The sequence below is a fragment of the Triturus cristatus genome, chromosome 2_1 (genome assembly GCF_964204655.1).
Source record: "Triturus cristatus chromosome 2_1, aTriCri1.1, whole genome shotgun sequence".
Classification (NCBI taxonomy): Eukaryota; Metazoa; Chordata; class Amphibia; order Caudata; family Salamandridae; genus Triturus; species Triturus cristatus.
Window position 1 is genome coordinate 1,133,736,806 of NC_140581.1, and position 23,272 is coordinate 1,133,760,077.

General features: G+C 44.2%; 1 protein-coding gene across 10 annotated transcripts in view; it reads left to right on the forward strand.

The window, feature by feature from the left end:
- WDFY3 (WD repeat and FYVE domain containing 3) overlaps positions 1-23,272 on the forward strand; it is a 1,391,721-nt gene that overhangs the window by 744,021 nt on the left and 624,428 nt on the right. For 6 of the 10 annotated variants that reach the window (XM_085636566.1, XM_085636564.1, XM_085636563.1 and 3 more), the window contains 4 exons: positions 2,403-2,638; positions 4,131-4,265; positions 15,070-15,249; positions 18,036-18,269. In XM_085636566.1, the coding sequence (XP_085492692.1) occupies positions 2,403-2,638; positions 4,131-4,265; positions 15,070-15,249; positions 18,036-18,269 (785 nt within the window). The remainder of the gene's footprint in view (positions 1-2,402; positions 2,639-4,130; positions 4,266-15,069; positions 15,250-18,035; positions 18,270-23,272) is intronic. The other 4 variants (XM_085636565.1, XM_085636569.1, XM_085636567.1 and 1 more) reach the window with 1 other exon arrangement.

Consider the following 23,272-nt stretch of genomic DNA (forward strand, 5'->3'; position numbering starts at 1 on the left):
CCCTTTTTGGGGAAGGATCCAGTATGTAGGCCTTGTAGTCTCAGAGACCCCTCTGAGAGAGTCCACTGCGTTAAGGGAGCCTCTCGCAACAGAGATGGGGAAATGATACCACTTCCCCTATGATCACAGCTTACTGGACTTTGGACGCAGCTCTGACTCGTCTTCCGGTTTGTGTCCCCATCGCCCCCCCCCCTCTTTCCACGCTGTGTCTCTCCCCCTCCCCTCCTTTTTTCCTCCTTCATTCTCGGTCTACTTCCCCTGCTCCTTACCTTACTGCTTTTTCCCTTACGTATATGTGCTTATTGTTTATCTCGACCTTACAAGTAACTATGTTGCCATGCTCTAATAACTGTGTAACCTTTGTAACGATGTAACCTGCAACTATGATCTTATACTCATGTAAAGCGCTCTAATACCTCGGGGTCTAGCCAGCGCTATATAAAACCTTTAAAATAAATAAAATTGTTAAAATGGACATACGTGGGAGACCTGTGCTTGTTTAGTAGTCATTTCACATTGAAAAGTACCCAAACTTTAGCCAGTCAGGAGACTGTACCACCACGCTCTCCTTCCCTAGAGACCACCCTAGATCAGCTTTTTTACCGCATAGTATGAGGGAGTCCCTGGAGAGAGTTCAGCTCTAGCTCAGGGTGTACTTTTCACCTCCCATGCACGTAACCCTAGACCATGTTTTTCCTCTAGAGTGGAATGAGTTTGTTTTTGTTATTATTCTGAGACCTGGGAGAAACCTTGCCTCAAAAATAACAACCTCTTCACAGACAGAGGCAAAAAATACTCTTTTCAAAGACTGTTCAGCTTGTAGTCTTAAAGCGGTTTCTGGTGTTCTGCACATAAATAAACCAACTGTGACATTTGTACAACCTTTTCATCAAGACTTCTCGTGAGAGGGACAGTTACCTGGCTTATCTACAACAGTGCCAAAGTGATGCCTCCTTCTCTGGGAATGCCCCCTCATCAGGCAATGATTCTATGTGAAGAGCCCACTCTTTGTTTCCCGCAGAAAATTAAAACATTTGAAATTTGTTGAAGTGTTCCATTAACGGATACCTAATTACTCAATTTATGTTTCCAAAAAGCAGTCCACCTCTTATGTGGCTGTTTATGACCACCAGACTCCCCATTCATGGGGACTTCAGCAGGTCCCTTGTTGCCAAAGTCTCCATCGACAGCCACTTCATGGTTGTCAAAGGCCATCTCTTGTTCAAAGCTGTCATAGCTTGCCACCCCCTTTTGGTTAGTGGTAGTCTCATTATTCTCGATGGCTGCCTCATAACAGTATGTGCCAAATCTATGGTGCAAGTTGCACCCCTTGTAAGTACCAATTGTACGTGGTTAGGTGTTTACCTAGTGCACAATTTTCACCCTATTTGGCGTTTCAGACTCTGGAATGCACAGTAGTATTTCAGTTGTGCATGTTTTCCATCATTCAAAAGTGCAGAAACTTGTTTCTGGGCTTTTCTTCACTCCATGTTTCTATGTTTTATCATTTTAGTATATGGGGCAAAAATCCTGAATTACAAAGGATCCATTCAGATCATTAGCCCAGTTGGAGCTCAAACAGAAATTTGAAACAAAAAATTGTGCTCAAATCAAAAATATGACCTTGGTTAGGAGGAGTGCGGTGGTAATTACATATTTAAGATATAAGACATTTTGGTCTATATGTCAGTATTTGTAATATGCATATTAAAAAGGACATATTTAGAATTTAGAACTAAAGCTTTTCCAATAGCTGCCGCTTGAGAACCTGGAATGGTGCAGAGAGTTTGTTCAAAGCTAAAATGTGAATTTAAAATAACATGTACATTTTTCCTATGGTGCATAAAAATCTGGATTCTATGTAGAATGAGTTTAAGAACTAACAAGTGTATTTTCTGTTTGGTCCGCACATTTCTAGAAGTTTGTTGTGCAACTGTGCATTTCAGCCATCTATCCTTACACTACATTCAGCAGTAGGAGAGATCCTCCGATCTGCAAGTTGGCCATTGACCAGGCTTCTCTACTCGCAATAAGTCTTTGATTGCTATGAATTTGGTTAGGGTTCCTTTGGGATGTATTTTCACATAGATTACTCATACATTTAGCTGATTGGAGTGGGGATATATTGGTTAAAAAAAGAAACAACACTTGTTCTTTCCCATTGGATAGCTCATTGTGTTGCACTATATGTAGTGTTATTTATCGTTCTGCAATACCTTGCATGCACAATTTAAATTGAAAATTAAGTAAAAATGTTCCTTTTAATGTGTAGATATGGAATCCTTGTTAACTTAATGAAGAGCACTACAGAGTTAAGATGTTAGTAGTAAGATTGTTTTAAGCCAATCTTGTACAGATACAGCTATTAACTTTGTGTTCTTTTCATCATCCACCTTTTTTAGGATTTAACGTCGGTCGGAGTGCCAGTGGCAGATCCACTCTTAGAGAGATTAACCGTGATGCCTGTCATTTTCCAGGCTTTGCTGTTCTTCACTCCTACCTCCCAAAGCACACAAATGTGCCGGCATTGTATTTTCTGCTCATGGCACTTTTTCTGCAGCAGCCAGTCACTGAACTGCCTGAGAACCTGCAGGTCAGTGCACCTATCAACAGTGGCCGAAGTAATCGGGGCTGCCAGGTAGGGATTGTCCTGTAAGGGCCAAGTGTATTTGTGTCTTAATAATAACGAAAGGACTAATGTGATGTCTAACCTTCCAGTGACCTCACCCTATCTTCAAGGTGCATTTGCCTCAATATGTGTATAGATAAAGAAATAATAAAGAGAAAAATTGCATGTGCCCTGTTTTCCAACACAGATAAGATGAGATGTCTCTTCAGCAACATTATGCACATTGGGTTCTTTCTTAAACACCTTGAGTAGCAAATCAAAATGTTCTGAGCCTTAGCTTGGCATTGGCTGGTAATGCATTAGCTATTTTATTAGTGTCAGGGTGACCCCCTCACTTTTTAGGTGTATTTATTGTTTAGGGCAATGCAGAACAAAGTATATTAAGCCACCCAGCATATTACAGTTCCCTGCATGCCCAGTGGTAACATTTGGGTCAAAGCATCTTCATTTCTTCAATGTGGTAGCCGATTTCAGTTGATTAATGGCCTGATTTAGAGTTCCATCCCCCTTATTTATAGCATATTGATATTTATACACTCTAAATAGACCAGATAGGACTTTTGCCGCATTTTTGGCAGGTGTCTTGCACCCACCAAACTCTAAATTAGACCTTCAGTTTTCACATGAGCATTTGTAAAACAGATGATCTGTTGCAAAGCATCCCCCTTTTTATCAGAGTCACTCTATACTTTGTATTCCTATCTCTGGCTAGCTACTATTTTTTCTTAAATGCCTTTTCCTGTAACTCGATTTGATGACAATTAAGGTTATAGCAGTCGTAGGAAAATAAAACATTGGCTTTATCAATATGATGTCCATTCAGTGGATGAAATGTCAGGGAAAGAGAGGCAGAAAGGGAGTGAGAACAGAGTAAAGCAGAAGTGGTCAAAAGTAACATTTGTTCACACTATGGTAGGGCCTGCTACAGAACAACAACGCAAGTAGCTTTTTAAATAAAAAATAAACACGTTTTATTAAAAGAATGTATGAGGACAACTCCAACAGAGGGATGTGCAACAAAAATGTGGAGAGGATTTTAACTTTTTCTTTTTTTAATCATTTCCCAGTCTCCTCATAGAAGAAGATTAGAAGAATAGGTTTTGTTGGATTATTTTAGTGAATCTTGGAATGGTTAAGGTGCTGATAGCTTTACTTGCTAGCAAGACTAACTTCCAAATGATTGCTAATCTGTACCCACCACTGACAGAAATGTATTTTTTTACTTAGACATATCACTCTTGAAAATTGAATTTGCTGTGCAAGATGAAACAGCAGACTGGTTTGTTTGAAGCAATTTGTGCAGCAATATTTGTCTGCGCTGTAATTAAGAATGCATGACAAAGATACTAACAGATATAATAGAGCACAAGGTATTACAGACAATTTTGTTATATAGATGTGTTAGGCCTATGCTTTTATTGGAATTTCTTGGCCAAATATAGCTGATGCAAATATATTGTACACAGCCGTGACAATAGCGCCTTTTATGTTTTTTACTTAGTTTGACTTGGAATCCATTTGGAGTTTTATCTTTGGAGTTCCCGCTTCCAGTGGAACTGTGGTTTCATCGATCCACAGCGTTTGTACAGAAGCCGCCTTATTGTTGCTTGCTATGCTCCGAACCATGCTGAATTCTGTAAGTCTGCCATGATGCAAAAATTTGTTTTTCTACTTCTTAAGTACAAATGATCTTACTTTTTATGAGGCTAGACTACCTCATCAAGATAACCACTCTCAATTCACATCCTGTGGTGCTTGTCCGAAGTGTCAAAGACTGTTGGCACCATATTAAAGGTGTGTTTAATTGCCCTCAATCCATCTGCTCCCCCACTACTGCAATGGGGATGCAATTTCATTCACTGAGGAACGTTCTCCATAGTTGCAAATCCTCTTTTACTCCCGCTTGGAGGCATGCCCTGTGGTGTGGGAGGAGTGTGCCAGCCAGGGCCCAACCCAGACTCCTGCAAAACATCCCACCCACTCTTACAGCCATGCACGTGAAATTTGAATGACGAAGCAGAACCTGTATGTCTTTCACCTGCCCCTTGGCTTTGCCCAACATCTGATCCAGCAGCTCTATAGAACACTGCTTTTAGTCCTCCAGCAATCTAATTTCCACCCTGACCGAATCCAACTCGATGCTCAAATATGTAAGCACCTGCACTGGCACCATCGTCTTCTCTGGCACCAAAGGGACACTCACATCCTTCATCAAATCCTGAAACAAACACAAAATCTCCTCACATTCCCTGGACTGCGGTGCCCCTACAATGAAAATATCATCCAGATATTAAGTCATCATCTCCTTACCTGCCTTGTGTGTAAAAATCTTCTGCAAAAAGGTACTAAAAGCCTCAAACAAGGAACATGAAACAGAACAACCCAAAGGTAATGCCTTGTCCACAAAAAACTGCCCTCCAAACTGTATTCCCAACCGCTCCTAGTCCTCAGGGTGAAGTGGCAGTAAGCCAAAAGCCGACTTCATGTCGCATTTTCACATTAAAACGCCCTGTCGCATTGTATCCACCAGCTGCACCGCCGTGTCCACTGTTGCATAGTGCACGCTACTACACTCCTCCGGAATGAAATCATTCCCCAACAAACCCTCTGGCCAAGACAGATGATAAATCAAACAAAACTGTCTATGTTCCTTCTTGGATACCACCCCAATTCGAGAGACTCTCAAATTATGCAGAAGCCAATCGTGAAACGGGCCTGCCATCCTACCTTCCTTTACCTCCTTCCGCAACTTGTTCCAAACCAATTCCTCCTGGCCCTTCCCCAACTTCAAATTGTCCACCCATTAGCACACCCTGCGACCATCTCAACATAAACGAAAACCTGTTAACAACAACTGTCTTTCGTGTGCCGTCCCCAACAACCCAAGCCAGATGCGCAACGGATCCACCTTAACTGGCGTACGCGCCCTTTCCCATGGGGTTCTGACCACTTCTGCCCCTGCCGCCACTATCATTGGTACCAGCCCACAGCCTTGCATTTGGAACCCTGCTGTCCGAATTTGCCCACTTCGGAGCGGCACTGGGAAAACATGTGTTTCCCACTGCACATAGACCATTTGTGGCGATATCTGCAGTAGTTCCACAAATATAGTCCCCTGTCTGGGGCCAGCACACGCCTCCAATCCCCACCTGTCTCTTCTCCCGCTGGGGCAGGATGCCCTCTGGCTTGTAAATGACCAGCCAGCTGCTCGCCGTTTAAGTCAATGGGGCTGGCCGCTCTGGCGTCATAGTCTGTGGAAACAATTCATTATCCAGTTGTCCCAAAAGGTCATCCTCCTCCTCTTAGAGGCGAGCCTGCAATTCCTCATCATAGCCTACCAACACCCAACCCCCGAACGTGACCTGTGCCGTGCTCACTGTCGAGATACTTGAACAATGCTATGCACCTCTCTGGGTACTTTTCACAGTAAACACTTGCATATATGAGTAAAGCTGATGTCCAGTTCTCTTTATTAACTGACACCCTGGGTCTATGGGACACTTCATACTCTTCTTCTTTTGAACCTTCCTTGGCGTGCAACTCCCTATTATTTAAGCTTGATACATCCATATCAATCGACCCCATGAACCTCCAACAAATGAGCACCAACCTAATATAAACACCTACTGACAGATCTTAAAAAATATCCCTGTCAATCGGGCTGTACTTTCAAATCTAAGATGGCACTCAAAACTAAATGACAGTGACCTAAGGGAACATGTAAACCCAGCCCGCGTCCCAGGCCAGTCATGACGCCCCTCTGTCTATGGACCGTACCACCCATCCAAAAAGTCCGGGGGAGCTGGGAATTCTGCCCCCCCCCCCCAACCCAGATTCAATATCGTGCAAGCCTGCGCTTTCATCAGAATCAATTTCTGAATCAGATCTCGCAGATTACTTAGGTGCTGCCACCCACCGCATTGGTGCTCTTCTCCTGTTGTGACAGTCCTTGGGGTGCACAGGCTCCCAGACTCCCTTACCAATCCAGACAATTCTCTCATGCTGGTAATACTATTACCAGCATGAGGGATGTGCCGGAATTCGTCTGAGCGGACCGATTTTTCGCTCATACAGACTGGTAGCCTGTGCCTGTACTCCACCTGGCTGTGCAACACAACTCATGTTGGAGGCTAAGTACGCATGTGGTTTTATCCGCCCTAAGACAGCCGGCCAAACCAACATCTGCTCTTAGCTGTGCCCCAAACTACTCCTAACGATTTACAAAAAGAGGCCTAGACACCGCACCTATCAAACTGTGGGGTATATTTCAAATTAGTGGTGCTCCGATCAAGGGAAGGCAGCCTCCAGGATCCCCATAAATTGATATGATTCACACACTCATACATCAAAATAGATCAGCACTCACAATGTATTATTTATCCCGGTATTATATTTTTGGGTCAGAAAAAAACTAATCAATTGCAATTTTGAATTTAGTAATAATTTGCATCCATGCTTCATGAGTTCATTCAAAGGCGTTCAGGCTTTTCGTGGTGAAAAATTATTTTATTGAAACTTTACAAGATTTTCACACCAATGTAGCCAACGTGTTTCGTTCATTCTCCCGAGACTTCTTCAGGGCTTTGTCCTCTCCCAAAGATATTTCACAGTAATCTGTTCACATTAAGTAATCCAAAGGATCAATAATTAAACATTTGGAAATCTTCGTTTATTTTAAAACAGGAATGGTCAGTGTCTGCAAATTTATAATCTTAGCCCATGTCGACAAATCAACCTCATTGGCAATTCTCTGTGTGTTCCCCGTATCCGGGTTATGAGTCCAAAACTACTCCTCCCTGATGAAGCTGCTGTCATCAGAATGGATTGCCCTGCCCTTGGCTGGCAGTCTGCAACAAAAATTAAATGATAATAATATTGCTTTATTATCAATGTATTTTTCATGCTTGAATTGGCTGGCAGCCTGCACCAAAAATAAAATGATAATAAAATTGCTTTAATATTATTTTTTTCTTGCTTGAATTGGCTGGCTCTCAGCCAGTTGGGCGAAATTCCTCCGTTCTAACGGAGGAGCTGCCTCTGACTCGCAGAGACAATAAATGAGACACACACTCAAGAATAAATCCAAAACTAATCTAGAAAAATAACACATATTGTGATATAAATTTTAACAACAAGAACTTCGGTATCAAGTAAGTACTTTTCGAGATATTGCTTTTTACAGGTAAATAAAATGTTCACTTAAAAGTGGCAATGCTTTCCTATGGGACAAATGGTATATAATGCATACAGTTACTTGCAGTTGGTTTCTGGGGGTCCCTTTCAGGACCAAAGGTGGTAGGGGACCAAGATTAAAAAAAACTACCAGCAGTTAGTATTTGCCTGCCCTGGAGCATCCGGGTGCAGAGGTGCTGGTCGAGTTGGTAGCTTTGCACACTACCTAAAGGAGAGAGGGAAAGGGGGCACCTAGAAACAGGCTACAGTGGGGACTTGTGGGACAACACCGGGAGCTCCCAACTGGGACTACATTCATGAGCGCATTGGAAGCAAGGAAGCACAGCAGACACTCTCGACACCCGGGCTGGGGTGCCTGGCATGTAGACTGGTTAGGTTAGCTCGGCTTGTGCGTTACTGGCACTCATGGTTGTTGGTCTCGCCAGTTGAGGGGATGAAAACAGGACAGCTGTGCCACTCTTGAAGTGGGTCTCTACGGTGCTGACGTCCCTCGTAGTTGGTGTCTGGGTTGGGCTCAAACAGGATTTGGTTGCTGCAAGGGGTCCGGTATCTTGGCTGTTGGTGTTGGGTGGTTCCGGTTGGTACCGACGTCTTCTCTCTTGGTGGGGAGACGGATATGACCTTCTGGAGGCCTCTTCCTGGGCTGCAGCTGCATCAGTGGAATCATGGGGGAGGAGGGTGGCAGAAAGGTGGACTGGACTTTGCTGTTTGGTGCCTGCAAGCTACTGAGGAGTAGCGTCTCTACTCCAAGGGAGATTGCTGGCTTTTTGCGAAGTGCTGTCTGCCCACAATGGTTCTTGGCACATGCAGAGCAGCAGGACGAGTTGGTTTGTCGCGACAGGTGCAGGCAGGCAGGGTTTGGCACCAAAAAGTCTGCAGCTGGTCCTTAGTTCTCCCTTTCTTCACTCTGGTTGTCTTCTTCTTGTGTCCGTCAAATCTGCATTCCTGCTGTCGAGGGTGCCACCTAAATACTCAATTTAGGGACGTTAAGGGGAGTGTAAGGTAGTAGCCAAAGGGCTACTTACAATTGGGGTGCCTATACCCCATATATGACCACTTCCTGTGGGCATAACCCTGACCAAGTGTATCTAATTTCACTGAAAACTAAGACGGTGGAATTCTGCTTTTTGTGTTCATTTTAGGTAGCCCACTTTAGGAGTGTAACTAGCCTGATGGTGAAAACGCCTCCTGACTAGCTAATCTTCCCACCTGTCCTGGTACCAAATGGGCCCCGGGCAGAAGGTGGCATTTTCCCTGTCTGGGGGAAGCCGGGTCGCATTTAAAGGCATCAGAGGCCTTTAAAGCTTTTTGCCTTGATATGCTGATTGCTAGACATCCTGCTTGGAGGAGATGAGAACAACTCCAGCTGTAGCAAGCATGTTTCTGACCTCAGAGAGCATGGGCTCTCATCTGCAGGCGGGGGTCAGAAACCTGTCTGGGGTGGCAGGCTGGTCTACACCAATTAGCTAGTACACTAGACATTCCCATTGGTAGGTTTTCAGAGGGCACCTCTGAGGTGCCCTCTGGGTCTCTGTTTTAATAAATCCACTACTGGCATCAGTATGGATTTATTAAGACAAGGTGTTTGATAGCAAACTCCATAGTTTTCAGTGAAGCCATCATGTTGCTGGGGAACTCGTAATGACCAGTGCCCAGTACATGTACTCAAGATGGCTTCCCCGTTCACTTGTACAACCTAGTATTTGGACTAGAGAGCCCAGTGCCTTATCTGCTCAAGCAAATATGCCTTCATATGTAATGCAGTGCACCCTGCCTTAGGGCTGTAAGGCCTGCTGTAGGGGTTATTTTGCTATGTCATGTTTCCACTTTTGTCTGCACCATTTTGGTAGGACTGTTAGGGTGGCACGATACATGCTGCATCCCTTAGGGACTCTCTCTAGTACCCAGGCACCAGGGTTGCCGTTTACTGGGGGCTTACAATGGTGCTAAAGGTCTTGCCAAATGTCAAACAATTGCACAGTTTTTTGGGAGGAACAATGCAGGGTAGAATCTGCATGAGATCTTTTGCACCTACTCAGACACCAAGGATATGGACTTGGATCAAGATGTACAAGAAAAATGTCATGTCCTATCGTTTGCAAGTGATCTAGACACCATTCCTGAACTGGCTACGGACTTCCCTGCTGAACCACCAATGCCTGAAGTTGTCTTTCAGATCGTAGTGAAAGCTGCGGAGGTACTAGATCTACATCTTCCTTATGCAGAGACTAAGACTAATGTCCTCATGAAGGTGCTCCTCCCTTCAACTTCCCTACTCCCCTTTAATGAGACCCTCCTTGAGGCAGCATTAGAGAAACTGTCTGCTGCCACAGCAGTTAACAGGCTGGTTGCCTGTCGATATCGCCCAGCGACATGTGATTGATTACCTTTCCCTCTCTACACATCCTTTGCCTAACAGCCGCGTAATACAGGCTTCCTGTCCCGGGGATTCGAGAGGAACCTTTCCATCCACACCTGCACTCGAAGTCCCTAGAGGCATGGTGAAGAAGGCCTTCTTTGCAGGCAGCATGGCTCTAAAAATCCATTAATACCATCTGTCTGCTTGCAAGAAATACCCATGCCCTGTGGGATATGGCCCAAATAGTGGTTCCCTATATGCTAGAAGACATGCGTCTGCACTTTCAAAAAGTGGTGCAGGGCGGCCAGAACACCTCTAGGCACATTTTTAAGTTTGGACTGGATGCATCAAACTCAATTGCTCAAGCAATTGGTATCTTAATATCGATCAGGAGACACTCCTGGTTGAGAACCTTGAATTTCTCCACTCATGTGCAGAATAGATTGATGGACCTACCCTTTGATGGAGTGCCCCTGTTTGGCAACAAAGCTGATTCCATGTTAGAGCTCTTCAAGACCAGTAAGGCCACTGCTTGTTCTTTGGACGTACAAACACCTTCTCTCTCTAGGAATTACTTGCAATAGTGGCATTTTCGTGACGTCAGCAGAGAATTTTCCTTTTGTAATAGACCGCAAAATCAGCCACTAAGTCAACAACAGTACAGCGGTATATCCAGGGGAAGGGGCAGAAGCTCCATTCAGCAACCCTCCTCCTCCCCTGCACCTTCACGTAAGCAAACCTAGTTTAATTCCCAACCTCCCACAAGAGTCTGTGGGAGGGAGAGTGTCCCATTTTCTATGGGCCCGAAAGGCCATTACTTCAGACTACCGGGTCCTCCAGATTGTGGAAAGTGGTTACACCCTCCCTTTCCTTCAGGTTCCAACCCTTATGCCCCCCTTAACCCCTCATCTTCCTCCCCCACAACCAATCATCTAGTCATACTTTAACAAGAGGTGCCAGCACATCTGAAGAAAGGAGCAGTGGAGCTAGGGCCCAAAACAGGAAAAGCGACAAGGATGTTACGCATGTTACTTCCTGGTCCCAAAGTAGGACATCGGTTTGTGTCCGTTCCTGGACCTCAGAGACCTGAACTTCTTCCTCAAAGTGGTGAAGTTCAAGATGCTGACCTTTAGCTCAAATTCTACTAATGTTGGATCTTGGAGACTGGAAGGTGTCTCTCGACCTGCAGGGTATCCCTATCCTGCGGTCACATTGGAAGTACTTGCAGTTTGTGATAGATTCCACGCACTACCAATTTGCAGTGCTACCCTTTGGCTTGACATCAGCACCTCAAATCTTCACAGAGGTGATTGCAGTGGTAGTGGCATACCTCTGACGTTTGGGGATCCCTATTCTCCCATACCTGGGCGACTGTCTAATCAAAGCGAGCTTGCCAGTAGTGGTGGTGTACCGTTTGCAGTTAGCAGTATCCCTATTATTCGACCTGGGTTTTGATCAACGTGCCCAAATCTCACTTATGACCCTTCCAACAAGTCCAGTTCATTTGATTGGTACTGGATACCAGTCTTCTCTCCCCCTTTCCCCCTTCTCAAAGGATTTTCGACATTCAGGTTATGATTCCATCGTTTCAGCACAGTGTGAGAATTCCAGTTCTATAGGTCCTGAGATTCCTAGGTCTACTAGCTTCCTGCACTCTCCTGGTCAGACACACACTTTGGCACATGAGACTCTGCAGTGGTGTTTCCCCAGATCTTGGCTACAATACAGATTAGACCTATCAGCCTCCATTGTGATCTCCCTCACCGCTGCTGCGGAAGTGGCTTGTTGAAGGAACAAGGCAAACCAGACATGCATGATGGCCTTCACTCCTCCCCCCTCCCTCTAGCCATGACTACGGTAGTTATAGGTGCCTCCACACTAGGGGGAGGACTCATCTGGAGATCAGAGCCTCTGCTCTCTGGATGAACAGGTCCTTTGTGTCAGCCTGTTAAAACTGCCGGTGATTTGAATGGCATTCAAGGCCTTCGTCCCCTCCATCTAAAATCGGTCCATCCAGACCTTGACGGGTGCATAGGGTACCACCTCATTTGCCTGTAAGCATTGATTCTGTGGTCTTGGGCACACAATCAAGGGATCTGTCTTACAGCCTATCACCTAGCAGGATTTCTGAATGTCAGAGCCCACAGTTTGTGCTAGCATTATCTTGCCGCTCTCAAGTGATCTCTGCTACTAGATGTAGTCCAGGACATCTTTGCCCAGTGGGGCACTCCTCAAGTGGACTTGTTAGTCTCCTTAGAAAATCCTTATTGCCAGCAGTTCTTTGCCCTTCCAGGATCCATTGAAGGGATCCTTGTGTGATACATTACAGTTGAGGTGGAACTTTCAGCTGCATTACACTTTTCCTCCATGCCCTGGATCCCTTACGTTTTGTGGAAGATTCACCAAGAACAGGCCCAAGTCATTCTCATTGCCACAGCTTGGACAAGAAGGGTGTTGTATGGCTCCCTGTATGATGGATGTGTTAAAGGGGAAAGTTAATAAGATCCCACTTTTTGGTACTGCACTATCAATCTATCGCCTCAAAGGCATGGAAAAAAATGGTACAAAACTGACTTTGTTGCATTAAGGTGGCCACTATATGACCACAGTGATGTGACAGCTTTGAGGTTTCCAGATCAATTCTGATGCCTGGGTATGTTCAACAGGTGAGGAATCTGTAGGTAGATAAGAGTATCAACCAGAAAGATCATTACTGCAGATAAGTGACTTTTTCTTCAGGCCGAATAACAGCTGAAATGATTGAGCCAAGTAAGTGGAGCACGTCTTCTTTGCACATTAGGTAATAGACAAACATCTTTAAGGAATCCACTTTGGTCCACATCAAGGCTTTGGATATAGTGTGGTCAAAGCTCTAAACTCTAAAAGTGGAATTAAAACTGAGACATGGGGTTGCCATTGGAGATCTTATCCCTAGTTATTCGCCTGAAAGACGCAAATTTTGCCGAAGTGCGCTGGGGTGAGCAAGGCCAGCGCACCGACCCAAATAATGTCAGCATGGTCTACGCCTAGGGTGGGTATTGGCACCCACACTTTTTTCCCTCTTCATGAACAATGTAGTTCAGTTTCTATCTCATATCCCAGCGGATGCACCCATGCTGGGGAGGAAGAAATTGGTGATGCTTCTGTTTGCGGACGACACTTTGTTAGTGCCAAAAACACCAGAGTGCTCCAGCTACTCTTAAACCGAATTAAAGACTTCTGTGGCATGCAAGAACTAGAGATCATCACATCTAAAATGAAATTTCTGACGATCAATCCCCATAAATCATACAAAGGAAAACCAACTGTGGGAGGTGCCCCACTTGAGAGAGTCCGTACCGTTGACTATTTGGGTATAACGATATCTGAAGACATGACCTGGAAGCCTCACGTGGCTAAGTCCACCTTGAAGCACAACCAAATAGTTGGGGCCCTGAGTAAAGAATATAGCACTTCCTTTAGCAAACCAGTGGCACGTGCCCTCCAGATCTATTATTCTAAATCCGTAAGCTCAGCCCTTTACAGGACCGTATTGTGGGGCTTCGATAGGATGGATGACTTCTCCAGATCCCAGAACAAGTTTTTGAGGAGTCTTGTTCTGCTACCTCAGAGCACACCTCTCCACCCTCTAAGGCTAGATTTTGGCAGGAACCCTATCGCAGACATGGCCAAGTTACGCCCGCTGTTTCAGCGGAGAATCAGGTCCACTCCCGAGCTACTCTCGTATGTCAGTGCTCTCAAGGAAGTTAACTCCTTAGATAAGCATACCAAGATTGGTTGGCTAAGAAATGTGAAATGCTTTCTGGCTGACATTGGTTTTGAGGGCCATTGGGAAAACAGGGACCCAGTATTGCTCCCCACCAAAGATCTTATTAAATCGCAGTACTGGGGTTGGGTAGCACAGACTGCACTTAACAATTAGTCATGGGAACAGCTAACCTCGGAGTTTATGGACTTCAAATTGGTTAGATCCTTGGAAAGCTATCTAGATATGATCCAGCCTCCCAACGACAGGAAATTATATATGCAATTCAGGTTTGGTACACTTCCCCTAAATTCCCTCACAAGCAGTTAGCATTGTATCCCAGCATCCTCACAGTGTTTTAAAAATTGTGTTGCAGCAACCAAATCACCTGCACACGTATTATTAGCTTGTCCAGCCTATTCACTACCGAGAGCCAAGTGGCTCAAGCCTATATGCAAGCAGCTGGTAACACGCAATCACGGTGAAGCTCTGCGAATCCTTAGATCAGACCCAAGACCCATGTTTGCTTGTTCGGTTGCAGAGTTTTTGGGTCATATGTGGGGCATTAGGAGGAAGTTGCAGAAATTGTGAAGTAGACGTTTTGAACTGTTTAATCGACTATTTAATATGATGTTTTAATATTTTAACTGTGGATGTATTTAAGGAATTTTATTGGCAGTGCATCAGAACACTGACAGCATAGCAGACCCTGTTAGTTCATTTACGGCACCTTGAGGTTTATGTTGTCACTGTCTCTATGTGCACAATAGAGTCAGCACACCGCATTGATTGTAAATCTGGCTCCAGTCCAGCATCTGGCTGATTTCCCCCACTATGTAATCCATGTTTTACTACATTTTAACATATTTACATGAGTTATATTGTACATTGCACTTTTATGGTCGTTTGACTGAAATAAAGTTTTTGAATGAATCAATAAAAAATGTGCGTCTATGGATTCGGTGAGCAAGCATGCTTAGGGCTAATCAGTTCATCTCACATTTTGAAACTGAATCACTGATCACGTAGACTTTAATCTCATAATACATCCAGCGTATTCAGTCTCATTTGCCAGGTACTTAAACTATTTTACTTGTAAAGGTAATAGTGATGTATTTTTTCTCTTTCTGTATGCACATCCAGCCTTGGCAGTCTGAAGAAGAAGGCTCATGGCTTCGTGAATATCCTGTGACTTTAATGCAGTTCTTCCGCTATCTGTATCACAATGTTCCAGATCTGAATGCGATGTGGATAAGCCCAGATTTCCTGTGTGCTTTAACAGCGACTGTGTTTCCTTTCAATATTCGGCCTTACTCTGAGATGGTAAGAGGCCTGTCGGAAGTAAAAACAAAAAATACTATTGTACTCCAATAATTTAACACTTGTCTATCAAGCTGTATGGTGTTATTTGCTCGCATTGTCATAAAAGAATGTGGTGCTGCAGGTTGAGTTTTGCCATTTTGTTCATCTGTGGGCATTAGTACGGTCACTGCGAGACTCAGTGGGGAGGGTACCAATTGTTCTGTCCATTCACTTCTGCTTTATCATCATCATGTTTGCATGGACTCTTCTCATGAGGATACTTTATCTTTGGGTAGGTACCAGATTATGCTAACCAAATTTATTTAGACCTGATTGTTAGTGGTGTGGGCATCCCCACTACCTCACAAATGATAGATCACTGAGTTAGGTGCATGCTTCTTACCTGTTTCATATGTTTGAATTCCTGAGTTTATATCCTATTGATGAGTACCTAGGCTTGATTGTCCATTGCCATACAAAAATGTTCTCAGTAGAGAACTTTGTTGAAAGTGCAATGTAAATTGCAGATTCTATTAAAGGTTAAATGTGTGAAACAAAGATAGAGGTTAGATAAAATGTCATCCTTAGTGGGCATAAGTGCAGAACTGCGTGGACTGCCGTGCAAAAGTAAAAAAGAAAAACATGGAGCAGCCTCAGGTGGCCTGCTGATTTTCAGTCACATAGAGTGAAAACACATATAATAGAGCAGGAACATGGTGGCACAATTCGCTTTGGCACAACTTTCTTTGCCATCCGAAGATCTTTCTTCCTACAGCTCAGTACAACAATAAGTGATCCAAGTCTGTCTTTGGTCAAATGGCAGAAGAATTTCTCTAGCAGAAACAGTCGTATTAATTGTCCCATTTAGAAAATGTAATCTTGAACAGTGTGGTATGCTACAGTGATTAGCGTATTCCAAAGACACATCGCCATAGCCTATCATGCATTTGGGCACCATCCTCTGGACAAAGTCTAGTAACCTTACCATATCATTGTAACATATTCAGGCTGGAATGTACATGGATATTTATCACTATCACTTTTTAACTTTTCTGTATGGATCGCTCCCTCCATGCTAATGTGACCATGGCTACAAGTCTTAAATCCAACTAAAATATTGAAATTTGTACTTCTTACTTGGGTAGCCTTAACAATTGTAGCAGTGTGTGAATTATGATCCACAGGAGGTCAACTATAGCCATCAGTAAGTAGCACCCATCCTTTGTCTGTAAGGCTGATATACATCAGCCTCACAGACAAAAAGGGTGGGTGCTACTAATGGCTCAGTCCCAGTTCCTAAGATGGCTGACACCACATCGTTGTTGATGCAGTGGCAGCCAAACAGATCGCAGCAGGAGATCTGTTTGGTCCGCGGAGCCTCTGTGGCATGTTATATGCAAAGTTTTAGAGCCTTTGTTGCGCAAAATGTACTAAACGGATTTACACTAAGATGACAAAAAGCACTCTTTTGGGACCAAGATCTAGCGTTCTGCCATTTGTGGTGTAAATTTGTTCAGGCATTTGGGCTCTAGCTGGACCAATAATTCCTATGGAAAAATGAATGGTGAAAATGCATTTTGGGACCCTCCCTTTTTCTTGAACCCCACTTGACCGATCAAACCTAAACTTTCCGTGCACAACTGAGAAACCTCTATTCAGCTTCATTCAGGGTTCTGCAACTCCAGAAATGAAAACAGTCACTTGGATCGAAGACCTTTGATTTTTCTTTAAAGTTTTTTGTCAAATGCTCTCAAGGATCCTGCCGTATTGACTCAACATTTACTACTAGAAGACCTCGAGGTGAATCTTCCCACTCTTGGCACCAACAACTTTCTTTTAATTTTTGTATTTTTATTTTGTGAGGTGATTGAGGAACCCCTGTCCCTCCTGCCTGCTTCACAGGCAGCCCCCATCCTGAGTGTGGCGGTAGCTTGCTCTGTTCCTTTACTCCCACTCTGAGGGAGCAGCTTCTGTCTGTGCTCCTCTGGCCGTGAGCAAGCAAAGCTGTGTTCCCTGCCCCACAGGGTGCGGTCAGGGAATTGCAATTGTGTTCACTGACCTCACTCTCCCAGGTTGGGAGCAGCACAGTGTACCGAAGGATGGGGTCTCCAGGAGAGTGTATGTCATCATGCCCGGGGAAATGGTTCAGGGAGGTTCAGGGAGGTATTAGCAAACCAAAAAATCTATTTCCTACCACCAGTGAGTAATATATAATGGTGTGAGAAGTTCATCTTAGTGATAATTACAGTGAGAAAATTTGGCATACCTTCTATTGCCTAAATGCCGTCAACATTACTGCTAACTCTCACCAGACCACTTTTTCATCTCCTCTGTTCACACCTATTTAAGTAGTGTAATGAGACTTAAACGTTGATGATGCTGGTACCACTATTCGAAAGGTCATAATGTTAGATTGCAAATGTTTTTATTCACAATGATGCCCAATTTCCTGTTTGATATTTTCTAAATGGTATAAGGTGGAGCCCAGAACATGAGAATACTGGATACATGCAGGTTATTGTGCCTTGTCGTTCAATTACATATTTGCTCATTATAGAATGTAGGACTTGCTTTAAAATGAAAATTGATGAAAGCGAAGAGCTTTCTCTTTTTGTTAGTCTACATCTTGGAGAAAAGTATCCTATTGTATTCTTTTAAAGCGGTACAGTTTACTTTAATGATTATCTCAGTGTCTTGCACAAGAGTAGGTTTTATTTTCCCAGTGAGCTGAATGAGAAAATACTTAAACAAATGTTGCTTTATTTGATTTGGAACAAGCAGATGACTTTCTATTTCTCATTGCCTAGGTAACTGATCTTGATGATGAGGTTGGATCACCTGCTGAAGAATTCAGGGCATTTTCCTCTGACTCGGGCATGAATAGAAGCCAGTCTGAATACTGCAATGTTGGCTCCAAGACTTACCTGACCAACCACCCAGCCAAAAAGTTTGTGTTCGACTTCATGCGTGTCCTGATAATTGACAACCTCTGCCTTACACCCGCCAGCAAACAGACGCCTGTCATAGACATTCTTCTGGAGGTAGATGCCCGTGTTTTGTTTTCTGTTTTTGTAACCCTTGATACAAGGAAAGTATTTCAGCACAGTGAACAGAATTGAGTTTCTCTTTTCCTTCAGTGATGGTGATTTGTAATCTCTGACCAGGCTCCTCTTCCCAATATGTAGTTACTTTATTTAAGATTTAAAAATGTGCATAATTTGCGCAAACGTAGATTTATGATGTATTTTTTAGGAAATTGATATTAAGGGTAATAAGTTGTGTTGCAAGTGTTCTTATGGCAGGAAATGATATCCAGCATTGGGTCTTTCAATGACTCGCATGCTTCAATCATTCCCTTTTATCGAGCTGGGAGTCTAACGATAATATAACAGCTGTTAGGTCAAATTTAATTAGCAACATAGCAATACATAGCAAGCATTTGTTTTAGTAACATTTTCTCACAATTGGAAATGATGCATAACCAACAATTCAGATAGACACACTGATCTCCTCTCAAGGCACCATCCTTCAGATTTTCAACTGCATGTAGCGTAGAAGACAGTTCATGTTCAGAGCTTTGCTCTGGACATCATTTGGCACAGTTTTTCCATAATTGCTGGATGCGTCTTTGACCCAGAGGATTTCCTCTTGTAGGGCCACTGTTTCTATGTAATAATTCACTGGAATTTGTAGTTTTTCTGTCAGAATTGCAGATGTCAAGAAAGGACGGTTAAGACCATGTGCTTCTTCTGTCAGGAAAATATTTCATGTTAATGACCCTCTGTAAGGTTGCATCTGTTGGCTGTACCTCAGACACGAGACCAACGGTTGTAAGATGTATGACTTTCTCTACCATAACTAGCAACAGCTGTGATGGTTACCTGCTCCAAAGTAAGACAGCATTGGAGGTCACTACTTCTGGTTATGTATCTTCCCCCAAAATAAAGAAACCCCTCAAACAACAAAGTGAGGAAGAAAATTCTGAGAGGGTGAGATCTGTAAATGTCAGACCATCTGTATTTGGCGGCCATGCTTCGAACTTCCATGCAGAGTCCTTCAGAGATGTGTTTTGCAAAGAAAGACTTCCAAGACCACAATGGAACTGGAAAAATCGCTGCACACAACCACCGCTGACACATTGCTGATAACTCAACCCATCACCGCTGAGCCGGCTCTTAAACAATTGGAGACGGCCTATCTGTTGGCGCCTAGCATAATCAACGCTTCACTGCCTCCTCTGACGACAAGTCCTCCTACTCAGCAGACAACAGCTCTGCCAACAACTCCATGTGATTACTTTACCAAACCAGCTGCAAAGCCATTACCCGCACAGTTGATATTGCTTAAATCATAAGATACATCCCTATGCAAGATCTCTCCTTGTCCACCAAAGAAGCTGGTCAACATCTAAGGAGAGTCGCTGGATTAGAGTCTGAAGCAGCTACAACATGACAGCTTTCCATATCGGTTGGTAGGACAATTATGAGAATGAGGACATACTTGGGAAAAGAACGCCATAGGAACAACAGTTTTTAAGACATTCTGAAAACGAAGGTGACAACGAGTTACAGTGGGGAGTCGGTCATTCTCATTTTGATCCTCATATGAAGCGTATTATGTGGAGCTCCAATATGGCAACCAGCTTATGATGAAGGTTTTGTTGAGTATTATTTGTGACTTGCATCAGATAGTGTCAGACTACTACACCAGGCGTATATCTTATCCTGATACTCTAGCACAACTGCTTCAGCCACAAGTTCAGGCTAAGTGAACGCTTGTGCCCGAACCAGTACCACAACCACCTCTGCATGATGTTAAGACATCATATGATGATCAGAGTGAAGCAGGTGAGCTTTCATACATCCTCTAGTACAACCAGACAAGTGGCATGAATACTTTGCGCCAGCCAGCACACTCCGCCTATAGACTCACTGCCAGATGGCATTGTTCGTCTTCATTCTGTGGTTAAGAGAGTCTCCAAGAGATTTCATTTGACAATCACAGTTAGAGTAGCAGACTGCTTTTTGTATGATTTTAAGGAGGCACCGAGGAAATCTATCAACATGATTCCCATCATTGATTTAATTTGTCAGGGAGGAGTAAAAACGAACAATATTGCATGGTGTATTGTCTGGACAAAAAATGTAGTGCAAATGATAATACTTGTGCATACCCCATTAACCATGTGCATGTAAACTATGTGGTTATTCAAGTGGCACAATGTCACTCATGGAATACTATTTCACAGTGCACTTCTCCACACTGAGAAGGTGAGAAAATTGATAACTTTGACAAGAGTGTCCACACTTGCAGCAAGATCCATCAAAGCTGCTAATACACTTGACATCATTGGGCAGTACGATCGGCGACATGGCGCTATATGTGGACCTTCTGCTGGAGGATAGGAAGTGACAAGGAAAGCCATTCTGGAAGAAGGTGAGAAAGCACTGGCAGCAGTGATGGATGTTACTGTGGATATAGCCACCAGAGTGTTGACTGCATTCAACATTGTTTCTCACTGAGGTACAGCATCTCATACTAGATATGCTATTTGATGATGAACCTCCCTTTGAGTATAACGTTGACAAAGATTTACAAGCCCTGCCAGATGTAAAGGTATGACATTGTTTTGAAGGGTCTTCCAGCCACAAAGTTTTCTCAGTGCAACCTCTGCAGCCACCTTACTGTTGCAATTTTACTATTTGCTCAACAACAACACATACCTTTAGCACCCCCTTTTGACAGACAAAGGTGCCCGTAAGAAGGGAGGAAGTCATAATAAGCAAGATTCATCACACAAGCACTGACAGACTGCAGGCCCAGGCACTGCCACCGTTGCATCACATCAGTCAAGATAGCTGGGTAGAAGAATTTCCATTTTCTCTTGCCTGTAGGTAGAAAAACCACCCCAGAGAGGTGGGTTTGGGATTCAGTCAGTTATGGACATACACTCCTATTTATTAAATAATTCCCACCTACCCCCACTTAGTAAAATATCCCCTGAACATTTGCGGATATTGCAAGGGGTGTTTCTTTCCATAATGGCCATGGGGACACTGGAGCGCAACCCCATATCCAAGCAAAATGCAGGCTATTACTCCACGTTTTTTGTTATTGGGGAAAAAGTCAGGGGAATTGGAACCCAATCAGGACCTGCGACAACTGAACACATATCTACTGAAGCAATCCTTCAGATTGCTCGTTCTGCATGCACTGAACATACAAGATGTGTATTTTTATATACTGGTACACTCCAGGCACATGCACCACCCAATCTCACTCCTGGTCCCCTACCAAGGAGCCAGTTCCACAGTTAATCCCTTTGAATCCCTAATTTGTGGGCCTGTCAGCAATGCCACACAGATTGAGGTGATTAAGGAGGCAATGCTCATCATCTTTGCCTCCCTATCAGGGTCCTCTGGTGTGCCTTTAGGCCCTCGTGTATCCTCTAGTTGCGTTACTGCTGGCAGGTCTGTCCTCAGCTCTGTCTGTGACTCCTGATATGACTGGGTGCAGCACCCATTGAAGCAGTGTCAGACCTGCTTTGCCTACGGCTGGGTCCAAACTGAGGTTGCATGGTATGCAAAATAAAGATGGATTGGGATGTGGCCCAAGAGATTGCCTGTAGCTGAGATTGATTAAAGCATTGCATCCATCATTTTTAGGTCTCTCCTGCACCAGCGCGCATGCGTTGCTCTGCAAGGCTTTTAGTGAGGGCTTTAAACTCTAAACACACGCTTGTGGGTGTGCTTTTTCTTTTATCTCACGCTGTTGGCCTTTGCATGCGTCTTTCTAAGAAAGACAGCACGCAATTGGCCCAAGGCGGGTGCATGTCCTGTCTTCTCTGTCCCCTGGCCTAGGGTGCTCAGGAGCGAGCAGCGGCCCCGCACTGTGCCAGCTGCATTCCTGACATTCCTTTCGCGGCCGCGCGGCCGCGTTTGTCTATACTCTCCTACCGTGCCTCCTATCTTTATCATTTCCACTTTCTCTTTACGCTCAATTCACACACTCTGCACTTTCCCTGACTTTTAAGATTAGTTCCGTACTGGCCGCTCTTCTCTACTTGTTTTTTTATGTGGAGAGCCTAACAGCTGCAGTTTACTGGCATGTTGCTCCTTCTAAGGCGCTTGCACGCACTTTTTTTTTTACCGTTTCACGATGAATGTCCTCCATTCTGGAACACAGAATTTAAAAAAAATACAACTGTTTATTCCGTATGTGCATGCATGTGTTGGCAAGCATATAGATCATCATTCTGGTTCGCCATAGTGTTCTGATACCTATGAATGCATGCGCCATGATACATGCGCATCATTTCATTTTTTTTGGCCGTGTTCTTCAGCATGGGCATTTTATTTTAACTTATGGCTGAAGAAGAACAGCATAGGCAAAACAAAATTTCAAACCCATTAGGTTTGCATTGGATATGCCAAATGACAAAACCTATATCCGTTTACCCAACAGATACAACAACAAATTCTCAAATAATCTGGAAGGCACTTTTCCCATCCGAGGCAGGCTACGGCGGTTTTGAATCCTAGTGGGGAGGATTCCAGCGTTCGGCGGATACTGCACGAGGGTCGCCAGGAGACTGCCCCTGCTTTGTTTTTAAATCCTTAAAGGTCCTCCTTAAGTATCGTCCCTGTAAAGGCCAGAGGGCGCCCACTGGGGGGCAGGGATAGTTGGAGGTAGCAAAGACATGAGGGGCCATCAGAAAGTGGCCATGCTGCCCCTCTCTGTTTACCCTGTCCTGTCTCTGAGGCGTTGTCTTGGGTTCACAACACCCCCTCGGTGGTTTGTCTTTCGCTTTTGGCTGTTTGGTTACAGCAGGCCTCCGTTCTCGGAACTCTGCGTCCACCTTTGGCCATGAGCTGTGTTTGTGCTTCGTCAGTGCTAGCAGTGGTCGAGGCGCTCTGTACCAGCCCTTTCCTCCCCCTACTAGGCGCTACAAGCTAAACCCTGGCTGTTCTAACTGCGGAGTGGCGTTGTGCGGTTCATGGCGTGGAAGCATTGTTTCGTTTTATCTGTTCACTCCTGCAAACCA